The 23,391-nt window shown below is 33.9% G+C and overlaps 3 protein-coding genes across 5 annotated transcripts; all 3 read right to left on the reverse strand.

Moving 5' to 3' along the window:
- Positions 1–419: 419 nt before the first annotated feature.
- Positions 420–3,981, reverse strand: LOC133284921 (PITH domain-containing protein At3g04780). The gene is made up of 9 exons (XM_061482055.1): positions 3,836–3,981; positions 3,668–3,754; positions 3,444–3,567; positions 3,186–3,234; positions 3,039–3,096; positions 2,865–2,911; positions 2,684–2,761; positions 1,510–2,187; positions 420–622 (listed from the first exon to the last, which is right to left on the reverse strand). Exons 1-8 carry the CDS (start codon positions 3,872–3,874, stop codon positions 2,139–2,141), a joined length of 531 nt encoding a protein of 176 aa, XP_061338039.1. The 5' UTR covers positions 3,875–3,981; the 3' UTR covers positions 420–622; positions 1,510–2,138.
- Positions 3,982–8,509: 4,528 nt separating this feature from the next.
- LOC133284895 (uncharacterized) lies at positions 8,510–10,235 on the reverse strand. 3 transcript variants are annotated; one of them, XM_061482029.1, is made up of 6 exons: positions 10,122–10,235; positions 9,847–10,008; positions 9,663–9,743; positions 9,292–9,417; positions 9,118–9,186; positions 8,510–8,858 (listed from the first exon to the last, which is right to left on the reverse strand). In XM_061482029.1, exons 1-6 carry the CDS (start codon positions 10,216–10,218, stop codon positions 8,779–8,781), a joined length of 615 nt encoding a protein of 204 aa, XP_061338013.1. In that variant the 5' UTR covers positions 10,219–10,235; the 3' UTR covers positions 8,510–8,778. The 3 variants fall into 3 exon arrangements, with proteins under 3 accessions (XP_061338013.1, XP_061338012.1, XP_061338011.1); XM_061482028.1 differs by having other exon boundaries at positions 8,510–8,855; positions 9,103–9,186; XM_061482027.1 differs by having other exon boundaries at positions 9,103–9,186.
- A 4,892-nt stretch (positions 10,236–15,127) lies between these two features.
- On the reverse strand, positions 15,128–21,190 carry LOC133284894 (serine/threonine-protein kinase Nek2-like). The gene is made up of 14 exons (XM_061482026.1): positions 21,087–21,190; positions 20,873–20,939; positions 20,493–20,558; positions 20,261–20,307; positions 20,101–20,146; positions 19,902–19,982; positions 19,769–19,811; positions 19,642–19,691; positions 19,470–19,551; positions 19,330–19,379; positions 18,846–18,919; positions 18,533–18,584; positions 16,561–17,019; positions 15,128–15,852 (listed from the first exon to the last, which is right to left on the reverse strand). Exons 1-14 carry the CDS (start codon positions 21,170–21,172, stop codon positions 15,181–15,183), a joined length of 1,875 nt encoding a protein of 624 aa, XP_061338010.1. The 5' UTR covers positions 21,173–21,190; the 3' UTR covers positions 15,128–15,180.
- Positions 21,191–23,391: the final 2,201 nt, after the last annotated feature.

Consider the following 23,391-nt stretch of genomic DNA (forward strand, 5'->3'; position numbering starts at 1 on the left):
CAGATGAGGTGTCAAATTTGAAATTTGATATTGTTGTCAAATGATCCTCTCTCTCTCTATATATATATATATATATATATATATATATATATGGAAATATTAGTCTCATTTTACATGAGGTAGCTTATCTCATTTTCTCTCACTTCGATTTCCACACCTCACTTTTTTTTCTTTCTTTTTTTCTTGTAATAGTGGAACCCACCTAGTTTCTCTCTACAACATATAATACCTATCTTATGTAAAATGAGATTAATAAAACTCATATATATATATATATATATATATGGTATACTTTTTTTTTTAGTACACACTCCACGTATACTTTACGTTACTCAATATGATTGTGTCACATAACACAGTTCAATTTTTATTTTTATGAACAAGAATAAGAAGTATGCATACAATAGGAGTGAGATCATGAAAACTTGCATAACTCAAAGTGGCATCAAATGTAACTTTAATGTACGAGACTTTGGTAAATAGTTCCAAAAAATGCTCTTGTTTGATGAAAAAAAATACCCTTCTCCCCCTCTCAGCAGAAGTTAAGAACTCGCAGGTTTAGGTTACTGGTAGTCAGATGTTAAATCCACTTTCTTTCTGCTAGTTAATAGCATCCACCTCTCTGTAAAAACATTGAGAAACACATATAAGATTCCAGCCGGTGATGGCTAAATTAGTAGCAGGGAGCTAACTAATTGAAAAGAAAAAGATTTCAGTTTAATCCCAACATGTCATATTTGAAAAGAGTTTAAATATCTTCATATCTAACACGCCCCACACTCTGAATTAATCTCGTAACCAGCTCAAAGAGTAGAAGCTTGTGAAGATACTAGAAAGAACCAACTCGCCTCAAAGAAATAATTAGGACTGAGTTAACTCAAAAAAAAAAAAAAAAATAAAGCTCGAATTGAGCAAATTTGGAGATCATTGCGATATGGTATAACCAAATTTTCATGTCAGCAAGGGAATGACGAGTCAGGTTGTCTTTGCTGTAAAACCTTGTCTGGCTTGTTATCAAAAAAAAAAAAAAAAAAAAACCTTGTCTGGCTTGGGCTATTGTAGCCTTAGTAGGAATTTATTACAAAAGATAGCCTTTATTGATTGTTATTTTCACAATAAACGTTTAATAAATTAAATAGAAATAAAAACCAAATTATGAGTACTTAATAATGGTATATAGAATCTCCAAAAAAATAAAATAATGGCATATAGTTAAACATCATTCACTTCATTAACAAAAACCGGCGGGAATAGATGTATCTCTGGCATTTAAATTAATAAAATGAAGTTTTGACTTCATAGTTTTGTAACAAATAACTTCATAATTCCTAGAATGTAAGTCTTGGGATATAAGTTGCTAACTAACACAAGCTTACAAACCTATTGAATTTCAGAATTTGTATGAAGTTTCGAAATATCAAACGTTTCTACTAAAAAATTATAAAGGGGGTTAGAGGAATGTACATATTAGTAACCCATCCCGTATATTGCATACAGACAAAATCGCACCTGTGCAACCAGCATATGGTAGTTTCTGAACTTTTTTATTCTGCCAAAAATGTCTCCCTTAGCTTCAATAACCTATAAATAATTACTTTTGACAGTTTTACCGTGCGACCAAACCAGCGATTGCACAAATTTGGTCATAATAAGCAATACGCCCCCAACTACAGTTCACAAGAACTCTGTTATTAAAGTGATTAGTTCAGAGCAGGAAAAAAAGTGATTATACAGGTAAATAAGTGCAAAGGTGAACAGAAGCAGCAGGTAAAACCATCATTGGTGCAGGTAGCTGTTATATTCCTAAATCTTAGTGGAATAATTGTAACAGATGACGAGGACACCGTCAATGCAGTCTAGTTCTTTCCAGATTCAGTCATTCAAGGTATTTCTAACCTCAATAAGTTTTTACATATTTCCAAAACATGTAAAAAGACACAACAGACAGCCATGCCACTTGAGTGTTACCTCCTATCACATGAATCATCACAACCATGCAGATATACTGTGCATTAGTCTTATATGAAATGAGATGGACATTGGAAGTCATAAATTATCATTCATGAAGCTGAATATAACATTTCCAATCAAAATTTCTAAGGATGGATAAGGAACTTGAATCTACTCTTTCCAGGGGATCAATGATCCTCAATCTTCTTCAAACCCTTCATGTCTGTTGTTTCGACTCTGCATTAAAAGCAAAATATCAGAAAATTCATTTGGTAATACTTTATATAATTAAAATACAAACTCTTAAAATGTAGATAAGATTTTATAACAAGAAACTTTGCATGCTCCAATAAGTTTCATTTATAGTTTATCCCAACCAACCCCTTTCCCAGGTAAAAAAGAAAGGTGTATTTACACACGTGCATGTCAATTATGCAGGATTCCAAAATGGCAATGCTTCAAACACAGTATGACACAAGCAATATATTAGACACAACATTGTTTCTTTTGCTAGAGCCCGATTGAAAACAAAATTACATAAAAAAATAATGTTAAATAATTATAGTTGGATGAATAAACCGAGAGATATGACAACCCAATTAAGGGAAACAAACAAACAAAATGCAAGTTATCAGGGGCTTGAGAATTCTGTATCCACAGCAAAGGAAACTTAAAATTGTAGTGTAGGTCTGAAAAGAGGGATAAACGAACTGATAGATTGTTTAAAACTTACGTTGTACCATACAGCAGAATCTTCTGAACTTTTGTGATCTCAGAATCTGTCTGGTTGTCCTCAATAAAAATTGTCAAGCTGATCAAGTAAATAAACATGAATTAGCAGCTATCCTCACCAATTGAACGAATAATAATGGAAGGCACCTTCCAAAATGAAGGAATTCTTGAAAATAACATACCTACGAACATTTTGGAACTTGACATACTTTAAAATCACCGGTTTCCCCTGTCAGAGTACAAATTGGATAATTGCGATGTCAATTATTCCAAACATATGCGAAAAAAGACATCATCGAGTAGCATTAGGGCATACATCATGCACTAGGGAGAAGAGAGAGTAATGGAATAACTACCTTAAGGTTTTCCGGGGACAAAACTGCCTCATCGCTTGGTGGAAAATCACTGACATTACTGTCAATAATAAACAATCAGCAACCAATTGAATTACATGATACAAGTGCTATGACATACAAACAATTAAGGCCAAAGCCAAACCATACCTAAATCCCATGTGCTCCTTGTTAGAAAAGAGCTTCACTGTCTTGGGGCCTAAAACAGAACATTGAATTCCAATTATAATCATTCCAACAGAAAAGCGTGCAGTATGAAATCAGTGAAGAAGATCATATAGATAAACAGAATAATCATCTTTTAGCATCTGAATTAAAGTTGCAAAACAAAAAAGGACATGTTATATCTACAATATTTACATCTTATGTAACATGAAGGAACTAAGAGCATGTGCGTAAGGAGGGCACCTTCATCTTCAGGACCTTTGATAACAACGGAGTAGAGTTTAACGACTTGTGTGAAAGGAATATAAAGCAAAAGCTGCTCATCAGCATCACTCTCCAGATGCAAATCATCGTCTTCTCTATAACCCTATTTACTAAACAAATACAGTAAGATACACAATAAATCGTTCAATTGCAGAAAAGCAGAAAAGTTGGGTCGATTAAAATGAAAAAAAGAAAAAAGAAACCTGTTTGATAGCATTGGGGAGTGAGTGGGTGGAACTCTGATTGAGGCATTCAACACCAGACCAGTCTATGAAGTCTAAGAGATCAACCTGATCACCAAAAACAATAATCAAAAGGTCAGAAGTTTCATCGATTCCATTCGTTAACGATTCGAAAACATTGAATCTTACTTGACCCTTATGAACAGCGCTCGCTGATTCCCCAGACATTGCTATACGACAGGCGCAAGAGAGAGAGACAGAGAGAGAGAGAGAGAGAAATAGGGCGAAGAAGAAAGAGAGAGAATCAAATATCAATGGCCGAAATGAAACCCACCTCGGAATATTGTTATGCTGGAACCTGCAGGCTTTATCAAAAAAAAAAAAAAAAAAAATTCCCGAATGCAAAACGACGACGTTGAACTGTTTCAATGGTGTTTTTTGTTTTTATTTTTTAGAAATGCTGGAATTGATTACTTTATTGAAAGTTGAAACAGTTTTTTTTCTTTATTTCCCGCTTCACATAATTAGTGTCGTATATCAAAAATAAAATAAAAATTACTCTTGTAAATTTAGCTTATTTTGTAATTAATTTTAACTTAACAAAAATTTGATTTATATAAATTATTATTTTATTTTATTTACAATTTTAAAAATTAACATATTTATTGATCATTAAAAAACTATTTTTTAAACAAATCAATTTTTAAAAAATTAAATAATTACCAAATACTTTATATTTAAAAACTAATTCGTTACATTTAAACATCTCATTTAGTGTTATAAAAATAAAATAAAAAAACTCAAATTGGGGCCTGTTGAACCAAGGAAGTGGGCTGTTAATTGGTCTATTCGATAATGCATGTAACCGTCAAGAATTGATGAACCGGATTTAATATATGCTAACTCGATACTAATTTTTAGATTGAACCGGTTTTTAAAAGGAGGAATGCTATATTTACCATAAAAAATATTTACCATCTTATAACTAAGGGTTTGATGTTTGTCATTTTAAATGACATAAGTTATGTCATTTTAGGAAAGAGATAGACATAAGAAATGAAAACCATGGGAGAGAAAGTGAGTGGTTTTTTTTTTAATTTAAATTTTAAATAATTTTTTTTTGTGTGTCTATATCTCTCTTAAAATGACATATATTTATGTCATTTAAAATCTTTTCCCTATAAGTAAATTAAGGGTTGAATCTTTTTCATATTGCAGGAGAAAATCTTCTACACAAACATGAAAAAGTATTTGATGCCCATACAGAGCTAGGGCCGGCAAAATAGGCGGAGCCCGCCGGGCTGGCCCGCCCCGCCTGCCAAATGGGGCGGGCTGGGTTGAGTTTTTCAACCCACCAGCCCGCCAAACCCGCCCCGCCAAACCCGCCAGCCCATATGGGTCAGCCCGCCACGGGGTGGGCTAGCCCGCCAAGTCCTTTTTTTTTTTTTTTTAGGTTGCCCAATTGTTATGTAGCTCCGTATCTTAGATTTCTCTACATGCAAGTGGCTTTTTTGAATTGTTGTGGACTGCTCATGCAACACTTTGTTACTTGTTTTGTTACTCTATTTTATCCTGATATGATTTTTTTTTATTATTATTATTTTTGGATTGAAAGATGCATATTTATATGCAGATTATTAAACACTGATCTTCTTGGTTTCATAAGCACATTAGGATTTTATGCAGATTTTTGTATGCTTTTATGCAGAATTTAATTTTTTGTATTTTATTTTTATATTTTTTTTATTTTAGGCGGGCTGGCGCGTAGCCCGCCAGCCCACTCATAAAACGGGCCGGGTTACTCAATTCAACCCATTTTGTCAAAACGGGCCGGGGCGAGCCAGCCCATTTTGAGCGGGCTAGTGGCGGGCCGGGGCGGGCTGGCCCATATTGCCAGCCCTATACAGAGCCATGTGAAAGAGAAGAGAGAGAAAAAAAAATATTTTCACTTATGAGTGTATAGGAGATAAAATTTATCTCCTACAACATGAGAAACATTATTCCCCTAATTAATCGCTGATATACTTACATTTGACTCATTGCATATGGCCAACTATTGTTTCAAAAAGTTCGAAGTCAACTAGAATTGGGGCCCAATAAGTATGGCGTAATTGTTAAAAGAAACAGCAATTTGAAATATAACAAATTACGATCAAATATAAATACAAATAAAATAACATATATGATTGTAATTTGTTTGGCAAAAAAAGGAAAGCGACATATTTAACATGATTTGAGATCTAAGATTTGGAACATGTTTTGAATGATTTAATTATAATTATTTATTTAATTTTAGAAGTTAATTATCGTTATATTTATTTTTAGGAATTTTTTTTATTTTTAGGATTTTAAATTTTGAATTTTGATTAATTTTTAATTAGTCTACAAAAGGGTGCTTATGAGTTATGACCCTTATTGTAGAAGTTGAATTTTGTTATTTTGATAATTATATTTTAGAAATAAAGGGTTAATTACTCTTTTATGAAATCTCAACTTTTTGTTTAGCCACATTTTCTATGCGCTTTCGATATCATTTGGTATTAAAGCACTAGGTTGCCTTCAACGTATGGCTAGTAGAATCGTAGGGGTCATCGATTGCGGAGTCGTGAAGGCAAGGGACATGGATTCGTTTCTAAAGAAGACAAACAACCGCGTCAGATAAAGCCACGTGATAGAAAATGAAGAGCCTCGAAGGTGGATCTAGTATTTGAAGCAACAACTTAGCAAGCGTTGGATACGAAAACTCAAGCTTTGGAGCGACTACTTGTGCGGGGGCAAAGAAAGAAAATTCATGATTTGGAGTGATGAGTCGTGCGGGCGAATATCGAGAAAATTCAAATTTTGAAGAGACAACTTGTGGAGGCACGGAGAATGAAAATCCAAGATTTGGAGCGGCGACTTGCGTGGACAAAGTTGGACATTCAATCTGGAGCGACGATTTTGGCATTTGATGAATGACGAAGAGAAGGACGTCAATCCCTTAGGATTGTAAACAATAGACAGAATACGACATGAAAATCAGTCCACTTTTCAAAATATAGAGATGCAATTAACATTCTTAACTTTGATGTCTATGATCATAACATAGTTTACGATGATTATCCCATTTGTGATAATTATCCATCTTATGATAAAAATTTAGTTTATGATAATAATCCAGTTTATGATAAAATTGATAGAGAATCTGATGATGAAGATCTAATATAGGAAGAATTCTCCATTAAGTTTTTACCTAAAGAGATTGATATCAATGAAGATTAAGAAGATTCAAGTCAAGGACGAATATTTTCCTAGAATAGGAGAATGGTGCACTTACATTTGACTCTTTGCATTGGCTCAATCATTGATTCAAGAAGTTTAAAGGCAATCATAATTGTATGTGGTCCAATAATTATGACTCAATTGTTAAAAGAATAATTAATTTGAAATATAACAAATTACGATCAAATCTAAGTTCAAATAAAAAAGCAGATATGATTGTGATTTATTTGATAAAGAAAAGAAAAGCAACACATTTGACATGATTTGATATCTAAGATTTGAGATGTGTTTTGAATGATTTAATTATAATTATTTATTTATTTTTAGAAACTAATTACTGTTATATTTATTTTTAGTAATTTTTCTTATTTTTAGGATTTTAGATTTTGAATTTTGAATCAATTTTGAATTTGTCTTAATGATCAATTAAAAAAGGTAAATGATTTCTCCAGTCACCGGATATAAAGTTATCTCCAGTGAGCTTAAAACGACGTCGTTTTGAGATAGAAATTAAGATATTTTTATAATTATAATATATTGTAGGGTTATATTAGTCTTTGTCTTTATAATTTTTTAATCTTATAACACAAAACGACGTCGTTTTGAGCTCACTGAAGATAATTTTATCTTCGGTGACTGGAGAAATACTTTTTCCGTTAAAAAATAATGATTTTCAAACAAATCATTCTTTAAAAAATTAAATAATTACGAAATACGTTATATTTAAAAACTAATTCGTTACACTTAAACGTCTCATTTTTAAAAGTTTTCTCACGTAAATGTTATATAGAAGCATTTAAAACAGCTGCGAAACATAAAAATAAGAATTTTGAAAGAAGCAATTCAGAATGGAAAGGTTCCAGATGTGGCTCCCAGGTTTTGGTCTTAGAAACAAAGAGCATGATACATTCCTAAGCCAAACACTAAATTGAGGTGCCTTTGTTTAATTGCTTACCAGCTTAATGATTCTCTTCTTACATTAGATAAATTTTACTTCTTATACATATATAAAAATATGTAGAGGTGTTTAAAAAAAAAAAATTATGTGGAAGTCACATTTTTTTCCTCTCTACTTATATATTCTCACATGGACTTCACATATTATTATATATATATATGTAGAAAATAAAATTATCCTTTATTCCATAAATATAATATGGGAAATGAATCGGTAATGTTACAGAAATAAAAGTAAGACTCCTACCGACACAATACAGAAGAGAGAGAAAGTGAGATAAGTGAAAGAAAAAAAAAACTTGTGAGTCCCTCGTTCTTATTGTGTGTGGAGGAATGAATAGTGACTTTTACTATCACATGATATATATATATATATATATATATATATATATATATATATATATATATATAACCCATATAATATACTATGTTGACTAAATGATCCTTTTGGCGGAGATTGGCATCCCAGTTTAGGATGAAAACTGTGCGTTACTATAAAAACATTGTGCGAGAAGGAATTTTTACCTGCTTTTAATATTAATATTTAGCAGTTGGTCGCTTCCTCAATCCTCAGAATTGCAGTAAAATCAAAGTGACGCTAAAAATTACTCTTTTCTGTTTTATTGGGGGATCACACGAGGAGAAAAAATGAAGAAGAAATACAACGAATACAACTGCAGTAATAATGGGGTGGGTGTGAATAAAAGGCTACATAATCTGTGTGTGTCCCATATGCTATACATTAGTCATCTTCCGCTGATGACAGAACCCTGACTTTATTTCTACAAGCTAACGAGGCTATTAATTAATAATACACAACAAATAAATAATACACACAACAATAAACTGTGGTGTCCACAATCAAATCAATAATTCACCAAATGAAACTTCGCCAAAAGCCATCTCTTTGCGTCCTAGCTCCACATAACCATACCCGTGGACATCAACAACATAACGATCCAATGGAACCTTCCTGGAAATATCGAGCTTGCTGCTGGGGGAAAATTATACCAAAACAAACACACCTTCAGAATTCTGATTTCTTGAAACTTCTCTGTTTTTTTTTTTTTTTCGTTTTTAAATGTTAATAATAATATTTATGAACATAATAACAACTGCTTTTTTACGGAACCTAGTTCCAAGGTCGGTAATTGGTGATTTGTTATACTTGCAAATTTAACATTAATATAATTAACTATATGATCAATAGAAAACAAAGGTGGCGAGTCCAATTTCACCTTGACTGCTATTGCCACTGCCACTGTCTGTGGTTGATTTTGCAACTGTAATTCCTAGTCTCGAACAATCAGATCCAAGAGTACCTTAAAAAAAAAAAAAAAAAAAAAAATCCTCTTCAATCAATATTAATTTTTTTTCCCAACATTATGTTACCATTGTCAAGGTAAAAATGGGTTTTGGATCCTTACATTCACTGTAACAAGGAAAGACGGAGATGTTGAGAAGATTAAAATAATTGGGGTTGCATTCGCATCTGTATGTATATGTCCTGTTCTTGGTGCAGCTACCTTCCCCACAGTACGCCCAATAGCAAGCTAACATATATTTTCATTTTGCATATGAAATGATTAGAAAAAAGAGAAAATTAAATATATAACCCAAGCCATATATAGTTACATGGAAGCTAAAACTTAACCAATTATCAATGTAAAACTTCTTTTTGATACTATCAATAAATAAGAAAGTATTATCATATAACTCATTAATAACATGAAACTTTTTTAATTGATAATCAAACTTATAAACTCTTAGTTATAGTAAGCATGTTTATAATTCTTACGATCAAAAGCTGAGAAGTTGTGGGGAATATCCTTCTCTGGGACTGGAGGTGGTGCTGGCTGGCAACCATAGTTCAAGCTACCTGCAGATAATAGAAAATTGACTGGTTAGTATCTAAGTTCTTTAACCACAAAATGCATTTATATATGAAAATAAGAATTGGAGAAGAGTGAATGAAATTTTACAATCGGGAATGACACATGGAAGAAAGCTAGTGGCATATGTATCATTGTCATCTTCTCGGGTTCGCTTCCAGCCAGAGTCGCATTCACATAAGAAGTTTAATGGATAACTTGAATTTACTACGCAGCTTCCTTTCCCACATTCCACTTCTTCACAAACCTTGTCTGCAATATATAGATATATATGTCAAATCTAAGTTATTATGCTACCACTTCGTATCCCTGCATGAATTAGATAGATAGGTAAAATTAAAAGAAAGAGATGAGTTAATAAGCACCAAGGAAATTATCAATAATATCATCCCCTTTGGCAGCCATGGGTAGCAGCAGCATCAGAACCATGGCCATTAGGCCCAACAACCTGGAAGAACTCATTTGGTAGTTTGACCAATGTTAAGAGACGTGGAGAGGGAGAGAGTATGAGAGAAGAAGAATGAAAAGGTATATGATTGGAGCAGGACTTGGATTTGTTCTTATAAACATTAAGAAATAATACAGAACAATTAAAATTCTGACGTTCTACATAGAGCAGCAGACTTTTGAATTGAAAAATGATATGGCGAGTCATCTAAGCTATCATTTTTATATTAAAAAAATTAGTATTTATTTGTTTTTCTTAAATGGTTATAATGTTTTTTATTAATATTGATGAGACCAACACTATATGGGCAGGCTAATATATATCGGGCCTAACCACACACAGTTGATGAGAGAAGGCTTTTGGGTTGGGCTATTTACTTTTTGGGTTATTGATGGAGAGATTGATATGATTCTTCTTTGGCGCGATGAATCCAATTGGGGTGAGTACCTGCAATGACACTCTGACGCTCAAGTCAGTATCGAAGCTAAGCTTATGTTGCATTCTTACTGAATTAGATGATCATACCTGTGTATGTACCCTTTGTTTATATAGTAAATCTGATGCCGCCTTTGATAGGTGGTATGTCTTCTGATTGGCTGTTTATGGGCGGCAGGTTCAGCTGGTGCCTTTCTGACTTTATCTCTATATGTCAACCTATCTTGGTGGAGTGGTGACAAGCTGGAGCTGTCCTTTATGTATTGGTTCTATGGCGCGGTGGCTCCTTATTCGTATTTATTGATCTATTCCTTAACTCTGAAGTCATGTTTAAAGACAGTTTAGGCGCAATGAAGCCATCGCGTCCTCTGATTCTTTATGCGCGATGGAGATATCGCACTTTGTTTGGGCCCTATGTTTTTGGGTCTTAGTCTTTGGGTTTTAGCCCTTGGTGAGCCTATTGTATTTTATCCAGATCAAATATATTTATAAATAATTAATCACTTAAATATACTTATTAAGTATAATTTTATAAAAGTACAAGTAAGTTAACATTATTTATTAAAAAATTAATTTTAATTCGTATAAATTTTCTTATATTAACTCATATATATTTTTACATCGTTAAAAGAGTTGGACATAGGGTTTAATAGTTATTAAAATGACTTCTTTTTATTATATGGAAACACATGACTTGATATTGTACAAATATTTTAGAAAGAAGATAAAGATTAAATTGAAAAAAAAAAAATTATCATTACTGCAAAGGATAAAGCTTCGTGCGCATTAGGTATGCACACACCCCTTTACACTGAGGGTATATTGCAGAATTAAAATATAAGTGTGCATAAAGATAAAATGAAATTATTGTAATTATATATAATGAAAAATTGTATCATTATCAAATGCGCCAAATAACTTCTTCAAGTATCATTGACAACAGAAAATAACTGACGTTTTTTATCACCACATTTCCTTTCCTGCTGCCTCGTATTCAAAGGATTTTAGGTCCTCGTCATCTAGAAGAGTGAAAAGTAAGCAAAGGCAGCTTTATTTTCTTCTATCAAAATTATAATAATATAAGTTAACACTAATTCTCCTTTCCAATCTTTTTCCCCAATTGGTAGCGTAATGGGTTATATAATAGGCCCTTGAAATCTGATTTAGGAGTAGTTAACCCTTCAAATCATTGACTAAATCAGAAGCCAAAGAGAAACGGCATAGAGATGAGATGAAAGTCAAGTCACATATTTAGTAATTGTTTTCGATGCGATCATGTTCCACATTAACTTCTAGATACTGAGTTGAAGTCAAATACCACGGTTGACCGTCTAAATACTTGGTAGTTCGTTTTGATGCATTCATTCTAATATGGTATATGAATATGAGAAAAATTATCTGTACAAATCATGTGAGATTAGGTAAGGAGTATGTAAGCATAAGTTATTGCAAGTGTAATTGCTCTATAGACATTGATGGAATCCCAAAGCCATTTGACACGCGAATCTCACTCTATAGGTAAAGCCATGTCAGGAGAGATAAGACTTCCTAACATGTAAGATCTTCCCATTAAAGGCCCTACAAGTTACAAGAGACAGAGCATATGTGCTAATGGAGGATTTGATGTAAAAACAATAAAGCACGGCCACAAAATGGTGGTAGCTCATTTGATAGCAAGGGAGCTGAGTAAGTGAAAAAGAAATGACTTCGGTTTGATCCCACATGTCATAGAGGTTTAAATATTTTCATCTGATTCGCTCCACATTCCGGATTAGTCTCATAATTAGCTCAAAGAATCGAAGCTTGTGGTGATATCGGAAAAATCCAACTCACCTCAAAGTAATAATTAGAGTTGGATTAACTCCGAACAAAAAAAACAATAAACCACGAGAAACGTATGGGGCAACACACAAGTAAAATGGAATTGGGAGCTGTTCGCCCGGATGAAATCTGTCAATAGGAATGGCCCAAAAGAAGACTGTGAAATACTTTCAGTCTTTAAATAAAAAAGTTTAAGTTACTCTGGTGAATAAGGTTTGGGCTAATGTGAAGTTATTGGGGACCTGTGACCCAGTCATTTCACCCCTATGCCTTAAGAAGAATTTTGTGTACAGGTATATTCCGAATCATACACGCTAACATTGTGTAGGGTTAGCACTTGTACTTGCGCGCAATGGATGAAGAACCTTTGTTGTGTTGTCAAATTCCTCACAAGAATTAAGCATAAAGAACCTAAGCTTACAAGCATTGCATGTACCTCAAAGCTCACTGCAAATAGTAATTGGTGCTTCGTAATTGTTAGGTCCTGGATAGACCGTATTGCTATATATCGTATGGTATGCGCTCAGAGATAGTGTATATCAGATGTATACTAGGCTTATAGCCGAGGTCCCAATCACTGCGCACAAGCAATAGGCTTATAGCCAAAGGGGTGGGTGTGTGCACAGTGTGGGCAGTATTCGTAAATAGGTTAAAAATGTTTACCTGGGGGTCTTTAGGCTCTTGTTTATAGGATTACCTTTGAGCTCCCCCAATTACAGTATGATTCAACTTCCTTTCTGTTGGGATATGATCCTTATCTTGTGCTCTCTGACTGTTATAGAGTTGTTGAGATTCTCATGAATCTATTTCTTAACAGGCTCTTAGTGGGTAGTTGAGATATGATATTCATATCCATAACAATAATTATTCTTACAAAATGCACACTGCAACTTTACTTACTTGGCTGTGACTAGAGTTTTGGAGGTAGAGAAACAGAATGACAAAATGGGAAGGCCAGCATATGAAAGGAAAAAGAGAAATTCAAAGGCTGTGCATCCTTCATCTTGCTAGGCTGATCCTTGGATTAGAGTTGCATTCTCACAACTTACTATTCTTTACATACTAATCTCACGCATTAGACTTGGTCTGAATAACATGCCACATTCAAGGGGTCGTGTTAATTACGGGCTTCGGTAAACAATACTACACGGTGGACATGCATACACTGGTAGAAATGCCCAAAAGTTAAGGCCGAAATCACAAAATTCAATTGGCAGAACGCAGAGATCTTGTTGGACAACAATCACCGCATTTAAGAGAAATCTGTCAGGATAAATGTAATAAAAATGAATAAAACCAATGTCTGCAAAAACTTCCCCATTTATGTCAACTTCATATCATGGTTCAACCATCTAAAATATGTGGACTGTTAGTTGCATAACAAAAATCTCCTAATGGCTAAAGCTCCTAGTTTTTTGTTAAAAAAATAGCTGCCTAATTGGCTGTACTAGTGTTGAGATATACAGTAACACATTGGTTGTATGTGTAAGTGGAGTTTATAAGGTTTTGGGCACTTCCACCATTTGAGCTATCTTTTGGGGTGGTGACCTCAAGGTTGTTAACAACTAGAAACTGAAAAATGTAAAATCTCTAGCCTGTAATATGGCCAGTGCATGTACAGAATAATCAAAGTATTTCGGCCTCAGAAATGCTGGGAGTGAAAAAGAAACTTGATCGTTCACATTTTAACAGCAGATAGTATGATTCATTTCATTATGTTAAAAGCATTTTTCCTCAGGTTTGCCTAAAAAATTATAATAATGTTCGAAATTGACTTATTTATTTAAGCAAGCAAAATTTAAAACTTGAACTTGATTTGTTTTAAAAGATAAAGAAAAAGATTAAAGATTCTTTAAAATAAAAGTTAGGCACGCTTGCTAGATAGAATAAAAACTTCTTTATCTAAAATTATTATAGAAGTACATAAATCATTATTATCTACACAACTTTTTTTTATCTAAAATTATCTTCTTTTTTGTTTATATAACATAAACACTCACACAAGCTGCTCACGAATTTTGATGATAAACCTATAAAGTTTAAACACAACTCATTTATTTAATAAAACCTGAAGTTAAACTTAGGCTTCTTTGTTTAATGAAATAAACAAACTTGATGAAGCATTTAAGGAAACAAACTCAAATGATTTACAAATACATTTGCAGGTATCACAAACAGTACAAATAGAATACCTTAATAACCCGCAGTACTAGGAAACAAGTAAAACAACACCAGTAAAATGTTTTCGGTGCTGTCAATCCGAATTTGGTGCCATTAACACCAAAGATAATAATAGTCAAAAGTATACCACTTAGTCAATTGCTTAACGTTAGGCAAGATCTCGTCTCTATTCATGGCCCAAAATCTGGCACTGTTATGCTTCAGTTTAACTGATTTTCTAGTCTATTTAAGCAAAAACATAGCAAGACGACAAATATATTTAATCAGCCTTCGCTCCCTTTGTGGAAAGGAACAAGGATCAGAACATGGAAAAATATCTATTATGACAATTATAAACTGGTCAGACAGGTAATGTTACCAAGAAATATCTATCGTCTGCTTTCATCAGTTTGAAAACTTGAGTTATCATTATTCAGTAAAGTGAAAAAGAAAAGGTAATGAAATACGTGATAGCCTACAAAAATCAAATGGCTAAATACTCGTATGAGAAAAGAAACACCGAACTCTAGAAATATGACTACAATACATACTATAGCAGTTTACGGGGATTCTTCCGGGTTGATAGTGTTCTCTTTGAAGCTCTTGCTCAACCAAATAGCAGTTTCCCTTGGGGAAACCTTCCCGGGCCCAAATGGTTTCAACAAAACCCCAAGCTCATCGTATCGTGCCTGCAGTAGCAATCTTGCACTAAATTCAAGCAACCCTTCTAAGGCTTCAGCCCTTTGTTGGAATGATGAAGTGTCAAACTGGTGGCGGTTCAAGTCTGAAGAGGTGCGGCTAGATGCACCTGCTGTTGCATTTTGATCAGAGGAACCACTTTTATCCTTATCAACTTCCTTCAACATGCTGCGCTTAATTCCCTGCCAATCATCCCTAGAACTAGGCCTAATAGAGGCTCTATCACATACCTCTACCGTGCATTTGTCTATCACAGTTGAATGATTGCCCTGAGATGGATAGCCTAAGGAACCTTGTGCAGAGGTTGATGTTCTATTGATAGGATATAATGAATCTTCATATGATGCCAATGGGAATTCAGCTATCTTATCAATACGGGGAGAGTTGACCGAGATGTCTGGCGAAGACACATGGCTCAGCAAACCAACACTGGTCCTGCAAGGAGGCTGCCGAATACCACCCCTTGTTGGCAGTGGAAATGATGCCCTGCGATTTGTTTGGGCAGATTTTGAGGTATTGTGTGAAACAGGAAGCTGCACCCACAGATTTTAGAAGGTCAGACATCAAAATTCTTTTTGGGATACAACATACTCTGAATATATATTAACATATTATAAAAAACTCCGCGATTGTCAAACGATGTTAATTTCCTTATATAGTCATAGTATAACTTCTGCAAATGACAATTATTTTCTGTTTTTTTTCTTTGTAAGAATATTTGGATACAGAGAAAATTTAAGAGACAAACACTAAATCCAGAAATCATTTTTCTAATAAATTTTGCTCTACTTTTTTTTTATTAATATAAATGGTATGACACAGTTATTTGACAGGAAACATTTAAGTGTAAAAATTGTACCCAGATGTCGATAGAGAAATCTAAATACTAGTAGAATTTATCTATATCAAGAAAAAAGATACTGATTTCATTAAATAAAATAATAGCTTTTGACAGGACGGGGGACAGTAATGAGATACTAGAAGTAAAGGAGTTGATTGTAATATTTAAAACTAGGAGGAAGGTTCCTGTCATTTGGCTATATACTAGGGTAGTTCAATATAACTACCCCATTCTTTAGAGAAATACCAATTTACAGGTGCAGGAGTTGTCCATTGTAAAACCACCCATTGAACAAAGGTGACCCGCGTACGTTTTTTCCATGAATTAACCCTGTGGCAAACATTCCTCCACCCCCAACCGAGAAAAAAAAGCTAGACACACAAAAACATGATGGACTTACAGCTCGCCTTGCAGCCTTTTGATTCTTTGAGGGTTCCATTGATTTCTTGTTGGTGGTAGAAACTTTTGTTGAAGAGAATCTTGGAGTCCTAGCAATACTAGAAGTTCTGGAAATAACAGGCTTATGGATTGACTTCACTTCACGGCTATCTCCAATACATAGTTCTGCCAACCTTTGATTCAAATGATCTGGAGTACAATCTATTTCTAGGGTAGAGCATATAGAATCTTGATCAGCTCCAGATACACTAGGATTTAGAGTCCGATCATTGCTTAAAGAATGACGCTTATCCCTATAGATGGAAACAGGATAATCTTCTGGCACCAAAAATCTAGTTTTCTTCATGAAGTTGGATTCTGGCCAATGAACTGGTAACGTACTTTGCCTGGGGCTATTGATTTTGAGATGGATCTTATGAACATAAGGTTGAAGATGTGGATGCCCAAGCAACTCTGAAGCCTACCAACAGAAGTACACTTTAAATGCGAAAATAGGTCCATGTGACAGATCAGATTTAAACACATTTTAAACACAGTACAATGTCTGCCCATAACCACAGGTAAAATTTCACCCGATGGAAAGCAGCAGATGCCAGCTAAGAACATCTATGGAGACAAAGGATTAAGAAGCTAGAAATACATTATACAAAAAGAAATAGATTGCACAACGATAACAAGAATCATTATGGTCATGTAGGCAGTGGCAACGGTCATCAGTAATATTATTCCGCAGAAGGGAATGAGAGATTATTCAGTACCCCCGGTGTATTATACTTGCATCATTTCTAAAAATATAAACTTGATTGTTTAGTTTTTATTTTAATTTTTCTTCACCTGTTTTTGAAATTAAATCAGTGGGTTACAACTTTAGGAAATGGTGTAATACACCAGAGTACAGGATAATCTCTCATAGTGAATAATGTTGTATCGTAATAATAAAGAAAGAACAGTAAGCATCAATATAACTGATGGAGACTTGGAGTATAATAAGGGTGATGATGAGTTGATGACAGGGCAGTCAAAGAATTACAGTCAAATACCAAAAAAACAAAATGGCATATTTTTACCACTCAAAATTAAGAGGCGTGGAATGTTTTTCTTCATAGATGTAGAGTAACCTTTGTGTGAAAAACATTTAAAACAAAAGATAAGAGGTTACACGAGGTTACAAAAGACCCCTTTGCAAGCAAAGTTACTTCATGATAATCCATTTTTTGCCTTTGAAGGTTTGACCTTGAAATGTTTAAGGACAGAAACATTAATTTCCAATTCCTCAGTCAATCAGGCATCATTAATATGCCCAAACTAATCAAACTTATTTAAATTGTAGAAATGCTTGTTTACTAAGCTTAGTATAATTACTACTCTTTTAAAAATCTTGCTACTGGTTAGGTACCCCTTCTCTACCCATTTAGATACCATGTTTTCCTATTAAGTTCACCCAGCCGCATCCCCAGCACCCTTGCTATATCCTAAGGCTTCACATCCCAATTCCTACCAACAATACCTTATATTTTATATAAGTTGTGTTTTATTGATGCAATGAAGTACTCAAAATCTTTCTTCTGTATCAAACAAAATTTGTTTAAATAAAATGATGATAGGCCGAAATGAAAATCACCATAAAATTTAATGTGAAATCCATCACCATCCCAACTCATCTCCAACCAGGCAAGCCCAGCCCAAAGAGATTCCTTTTGGTTAATCCAAGCTTGACATTCTTCGATCAGAGTTGAGAAAACACAGTTTAGCGAAGCAAATTAGAAGAATGCATACTATGGGCCCATGACATGTCAAATCTAACAAAGTTTGAGGAATATACAGTTGAATTTCATGCTTGTTCACCTGATAATAGCATAATTGACTCTCTATTCTACAATTGGTTCAATCACAAAAAAATGCATTAAGATGCCAGACGATTCACCAATACATTGCATTGAAATTATTCTAGGTCAGAAGAGAATAATTCATACACTGGGCCTAAGCTCTGGATTTTTCCGCAGCATGCTTTTAACAAGACCTCGACTGCCAAAAGGGAAAACAAATATTAATATTACTAGATCAATCATCAATCAGACAATACACAAATATTAAAAGATGATCACTATAAATTAACAAGATACCCCATTTTGAATTATCTTTGGCTAACAGACACCTGTTAGCTTTGGACAACTTCAGGTACAAGGTTTGCCATATGCTAAATTTTACGGCATAAGACATGACAATGCAATTTGCAAATGGCAAGATTAGCCATAGTAACTACATAATGAAAGAACAAAGACTTACAATGAACTAGAATATTTTGTTGGCAGTGGAGCCACTATAGACTTATTAATCTTGTTAATCAAAGCTTGTATATCCTGTTCAAAGAAATGGAAAGATAATTACACAATTTAATAAAAAACAAGTTTGCAGAAGATATAAAAACAGTAGATGTGTATACATGCAGCTAAATGAGTGCTGCTGCTGATATATTAGTGAAAATCATAGTAAAATAAAGAAATAAATACCCATGACTTCAAAACATAACAAGTGGGGGTACAGAAATAAAGTAAAATAACAGGATTTGAGTCTAGCAGTCAGTCCACAGAACACAAGATACTTATCCAAACATGCTAATGTGATGATAGTCAAATTGATAAGCAAATGTTTGTCTGATTGATAATAGACTGGAATTTGGTCATCCAACAGCAGAGATGAAAGTATTAAATATGCTCCGAGAAGAAAAGATACAGACAAAAAAATCCTGTTAATTAAATAAGAAACTTACAAATGCTTTGAATGCAGGCTTATTTGCTGTCATTTCATATATACAACATCCTGGATAAAGGATTTCAGAGATCATAATTACATTATAAACCAATAACATAAAATTTATGAAGAACAAACAAACATAACACAAGTAGTTACCCAAGGACCAAATATCCGATTTAGAACCGTAAGGTATATCAGCAAGGAGCTCAGGGCACATGTAGCTAGGAGTTCCCACCACCTACATTAGAAGACAATGACTCATTGAAGCAGTCATGTTAAAATTACAATCAGGAAGGTGAATTCAATTCAAGGATTACACATTTCTTACAGAGGAAGCAAGATCATCAGAAGTCAACATTTTGGCTAGTCCGAAATCACCTGCTTCATCATTGATCACTTGTAAGCAAAATTTCAATCATCTATGCCTTATTTGAAGGAACCATAGTATAACTTACCCAAACGTATGTCATAATCTTTGGTCAAGAAGATATTTGAACACTGATGGAATCATGCGATTTTCTCATTAGCGTATAGCTTATAGAATTCAGCTGGAAATAGAAATACCACTGCTACGTACATGTTACTAACCTTGACATCACGATGAAGAATGTGGTTCATGTGCAAGTAATCAAGCGCCATAAGAAGTTGAACAAGCCACTTACAAAGCTTCTGCATACAAATGACCTTTTTTAGATTTTTCAATGCAAAATTCCAAATGTTATCCTTATTCTTGTCCAAAAGGAAGAGGGATTAAAATTTCTGCAAGGAGAAAAAATCCAAAAATAACCTCCTCTGGAAACAGAACACCATTAGCTTTCTTTATAGCTTCCGCCCTGTGTTAGATCAATAATGTATTTTGAAAAACATTCATGTTCCACTTTACAAAATCTGAAAGAAAATACAACCATAAATTGTATGCTAGAAAAAGTTAGAGAAAAGAGACTTACATATCTCCGCCTTCACAATAACCTATAATAATGCAGACATAGCAACCCTGTGAAGGAAGGAGCCAAAACAGATCATGACTTAAACATCTTAGGAGTTTTTATGATACAAAAATCAACAAGAGTTTTCATAGTTGTGTTGCAATAGAAGCTTATTTCAGCAAGCCTCTTGCAGACATCAGTCTTGTAATTAACTGAGCAGATAAAGAGATGCAAAAAATAAGAAGCAAAATACCTTTTCTACCCATGAATCTTTATACTCCACAATAAATCGGTTTCGTAATTTAGAGATAAGCTCCATCTACATAGGCCATAAGAAACAAATATATTAGAAATATCCTGAACCATATCCACAAATAATTTTACATCAAACATTTGAGTCAACAGAAGTTTCTGCTAAGTTTACTGCCTAATTTTCATATTGAGGTTTCAAACTTGTTATTAGGCCTGTTAGCAAATGAGATTCTTCTAGAACTAGAACACAAACAAAATGCACCAGGAATCATGCAGCATGTGGCAGCATGTGAAAGACTAAAAGAGAGAATTTCAGAAAACAGAAAACGACACAAGATAATCAGTTAGTCCACTAGTCAAATCAGTATCAAAAGCTCCAACCTCCAGGTGTGCAGATCTACGAGAACGCTCAGTTTGGCGGGCAAGGCGAATCTTCTTCAGCACATATCTATATAATCAAAAATCAAAAGAAATAAGCTAAAGAGCATTATTAATAATGTTTTATGGAATTAGATTTGCATACATTGTTCTTTAAAGTACACAAGTGAACAGAGACAGACGAAAATAATAAAGGTAAGGTAGGTTCCATTCTCACTTTTTCTTCTCATGCTTATGTCTCACAAGAAGCGCAGAACCAAAAGCACCTTTTCCAATTTGCTCAAGTATTTCATATTGCTCCATGTCATCAATTTAGTAACAGAATTCCCTCTCCTGGGTACAGACCAAGTCAAGCAAGTTAGATCCATGCAAAAAGATTAGAGAAACCTTACTTGAAAGTTAAAGAAACAATTATTGTACTGAAACTAAGTGACTAAGAAGGAAATAACACTAGCAGCGAAGTTACTCAAGAATTGCATATGCTTGTAACTTAACCTTTCTCCTTTCTCCTTTCTCGAGGTAGAATAAGAAAAGTACGTTGATTATTCACCAAAAAGAAACCAACAAACAGTAATAGGTAATATATATATAAAAAAAAAAAATGTAGTCAAAAACCGGGTTTAGCAATGCTCATTATAATACAGGATAAAGTATAATAAGATGTAACCATGGATCACATTAAGTTATGCACGAAAGTTGAATAAGCAGGTCGCTAATTACTTGATAAATAGGTTCCACCACAAAATGATTCACGTAAAGAAGTAGTGTCTTTCCATTTATTGGCGAGAAACCAAGAGAAATAGAAATTAAAGAGAATGTTAGTCGAAAAAGGTTTCTCCGTTTAGCCATAAAAGGCATGACGAGGCACAAATCATGCTATGCTACTCAAAGCTGTACCAATTAGAGGAAATACTGAGATCACTAACTAAGTATGCTTTGCTCGCTCACCTACATTTCTTGGAATCACAAGGCACTGTGATAAACTAAGCAGGTAACGGAAATATCTAAACAGAAAGAGCGTTACAGGGGCCACGAATCGAAGCCAGCGAAGTCAAATGCAGAATAAGGAAAACAGTTACATCGAAGTGCAAACGAAGAAAACGGAGATAAATCATAAATTTTAAACGGAAAGAAACTAGGAGTTTGACAAAACAAATAAAAAAAAAAATGAAAGCAGAGTTGAATCAGTAGGAGATATAAAAGGAGAAGGCAAAATGCACCTGAGTTGAGTGAGTCGGTGGATGTAAGGAGTAAGAAGAAGTTGACCAGATCCAAGGTATTCAAAATGTAGAGGGAAGAGGAGTCACAGAGAGGAAAATGCGAAGTTGAACATTGGCGGAGAAGCTGCAAAACGACACCGTTGTTCAGGAAGGAGAAGCAGTAGACGAATTTGCAGAAGAAGCTCTTTTGCCATTCTCGTTCAGAGAAAGAAAAGGACAAAATCCAGAGAGATATCACATTGCAGTATTATTTATTAAAACAAGCGGCACCGTAATTCGTCTGTGAGAGTTGAGACTGAAAAGTGAAAACCACTGTCCCGTGAGGGAGAGATTTTTTACTTAACACTTAATGAGGGGAAATGTTTGGTGAAATTAAACAAAATGAGAGTGATAACGACGCGTTTGTTTCCTGTTTTGAGAAAAAAGAAGCAGAAACCGAGAGAAAGTAAAAGAGTGGAAGGTGGGTTGTCTCACACAGTCACCCTCGGTCTTCTCATCAGTAATTGTGCAGTTCTATAAGCTTTATTGGGCTTTGTTTCGAGGATATATTTATCCTGTAACATAAAACTTGACTCACGTTAAAAGCATTTTAATAATGTTATAATTTGATATATTTTATATCACAACATTTAAAGGTTTAATGAAAAATTAAAGGAGGGATGAGCGATAACCGTTGAAGATTATGATAGTCGTCTGGTTTGTAACTTTATTGGCTAACATTTTCTTTCTTTCTTTTAACTTCTCTTCATATTTTAGTGTTTTAATCCCGTGTCTTACCTTAGCTTATGTGTTTTTAAAATGTTACTCAAAGGGATTTTATATGTTTTAAGTCCTGATCTCAACATACAAGACGAATTCATATTCATAAATTTATTAACGAGTTGCTGAGTCAGTTGTCATTATTTTTATTATAGCGTATTTAAATATATGAGATGGATTCAAATCATTTGTTTCATGAACCCTAACGAGTTTCTTTAAATAGAATGATTTCTTGTTCCCCACACATGTTTTCCTTTAAAACATTTTTATAGTCAACTAAGTATATATACTAGCTATGTACTAAAAAAATAAAAGTATGTACACTAGCTCTTTTCTCTAGAGACCACGACTAATTTAAATTAAGAAAGGGAAAAAAAAAAGATATATCTTATTTTCAAGATTAAAAAAAAAATCTGAATAAAATAGATCAAACTGATATATAAGATTAATTTCGTTAGATGTGGGGAACTAGACATGGGAAAGCACAGTGGGACACACACCTTTGTGGTTTGCGTCTACCCCTTCTTCATATCTCGATCTCGA

This window comes from Gastrolobium bilobum, unplaced genomic scaffold (genome assembly GCF_033153095.1).
Source record: "Gastrolobium bilobum isolate Gb01-03AN ecotype WA unplaced genomic scaffold, APGP_CSIRO_Gbil_v1 utg15403, whole genome shotgun sequence".
Classification (NCBI taxonomy): domain Eukaryota; kingdom Viridiplantae; phylum Streptophyta; class Magnoliopsida; order Fabales; family Fabaceae; genus Gastrolobium; species Gastrolobium bilobum.

Bases quoted from the DNA above. Each gene is read 5' to 3' on its own strand.
- LOC133284895 (XM_061482027.1), bottom strand. From the start codon at position 10,218: ATGAGTTCTTCCAGGTTGTTGGGCCTAATGGCCATGGTTCTGATGCTG. The intron at 10,009-10,121 runs GTGCTTATTAAC...TATATATTGCAG, and splicing joins TATTATTGATAATTTCCTTG to ACAAGGTTTGTGAAGAAGTG. The intron at 9,418-9,662 runs GTAAGAATTATA...AATATATGTTAG, and splicing joins CAACTTCTCAGCTTTTGATC to CTTGCTATTGGGCGTACTGT.
- LOC133284894 (XM_061482026.1), bottom strand. From the start codon at position 21,172: ATGGAGCAATATGAAATACTTGAGCAAATTGGAAAAGGTGCTTTTGGT. The intron at 19,812-19,901 runs GTTAGTAACATG...TGATTCCATCAG, and splicing joins TTCTTCATCGTGATGTCAAG to TGTTCAAATATCTTCTTGAC. The intron at 17,020-18,532 runs GTATGAATTATT...TTCTGTTGGTAG, and splicing joins ATCCAGAGCTTAGGCCCAGT to GCTTCAGAGTTGCTTGGGCA.
- LOC133284921 (XM_061482055.1), bottom strand. From the start codon at position 3,874: ATGTCTGGGGAATCAGCGAGCGCTGTTCATAAGGGTCAA. The intron at 2,912-3,038 runs GTAGTTATTCCA...GTACTCTGACAG, and splicing joins TGTCCCCGGAAAACCTTAAG to GGGAAACCGGTGATTTTAAA. The intron at 2,762-2,864 runs GTATGTTATTTT...TTACTTGATCAG, and splicing joins AAGTTCCAAAATGTTCGTAG to CTTGACAATTTTTATTGAGG.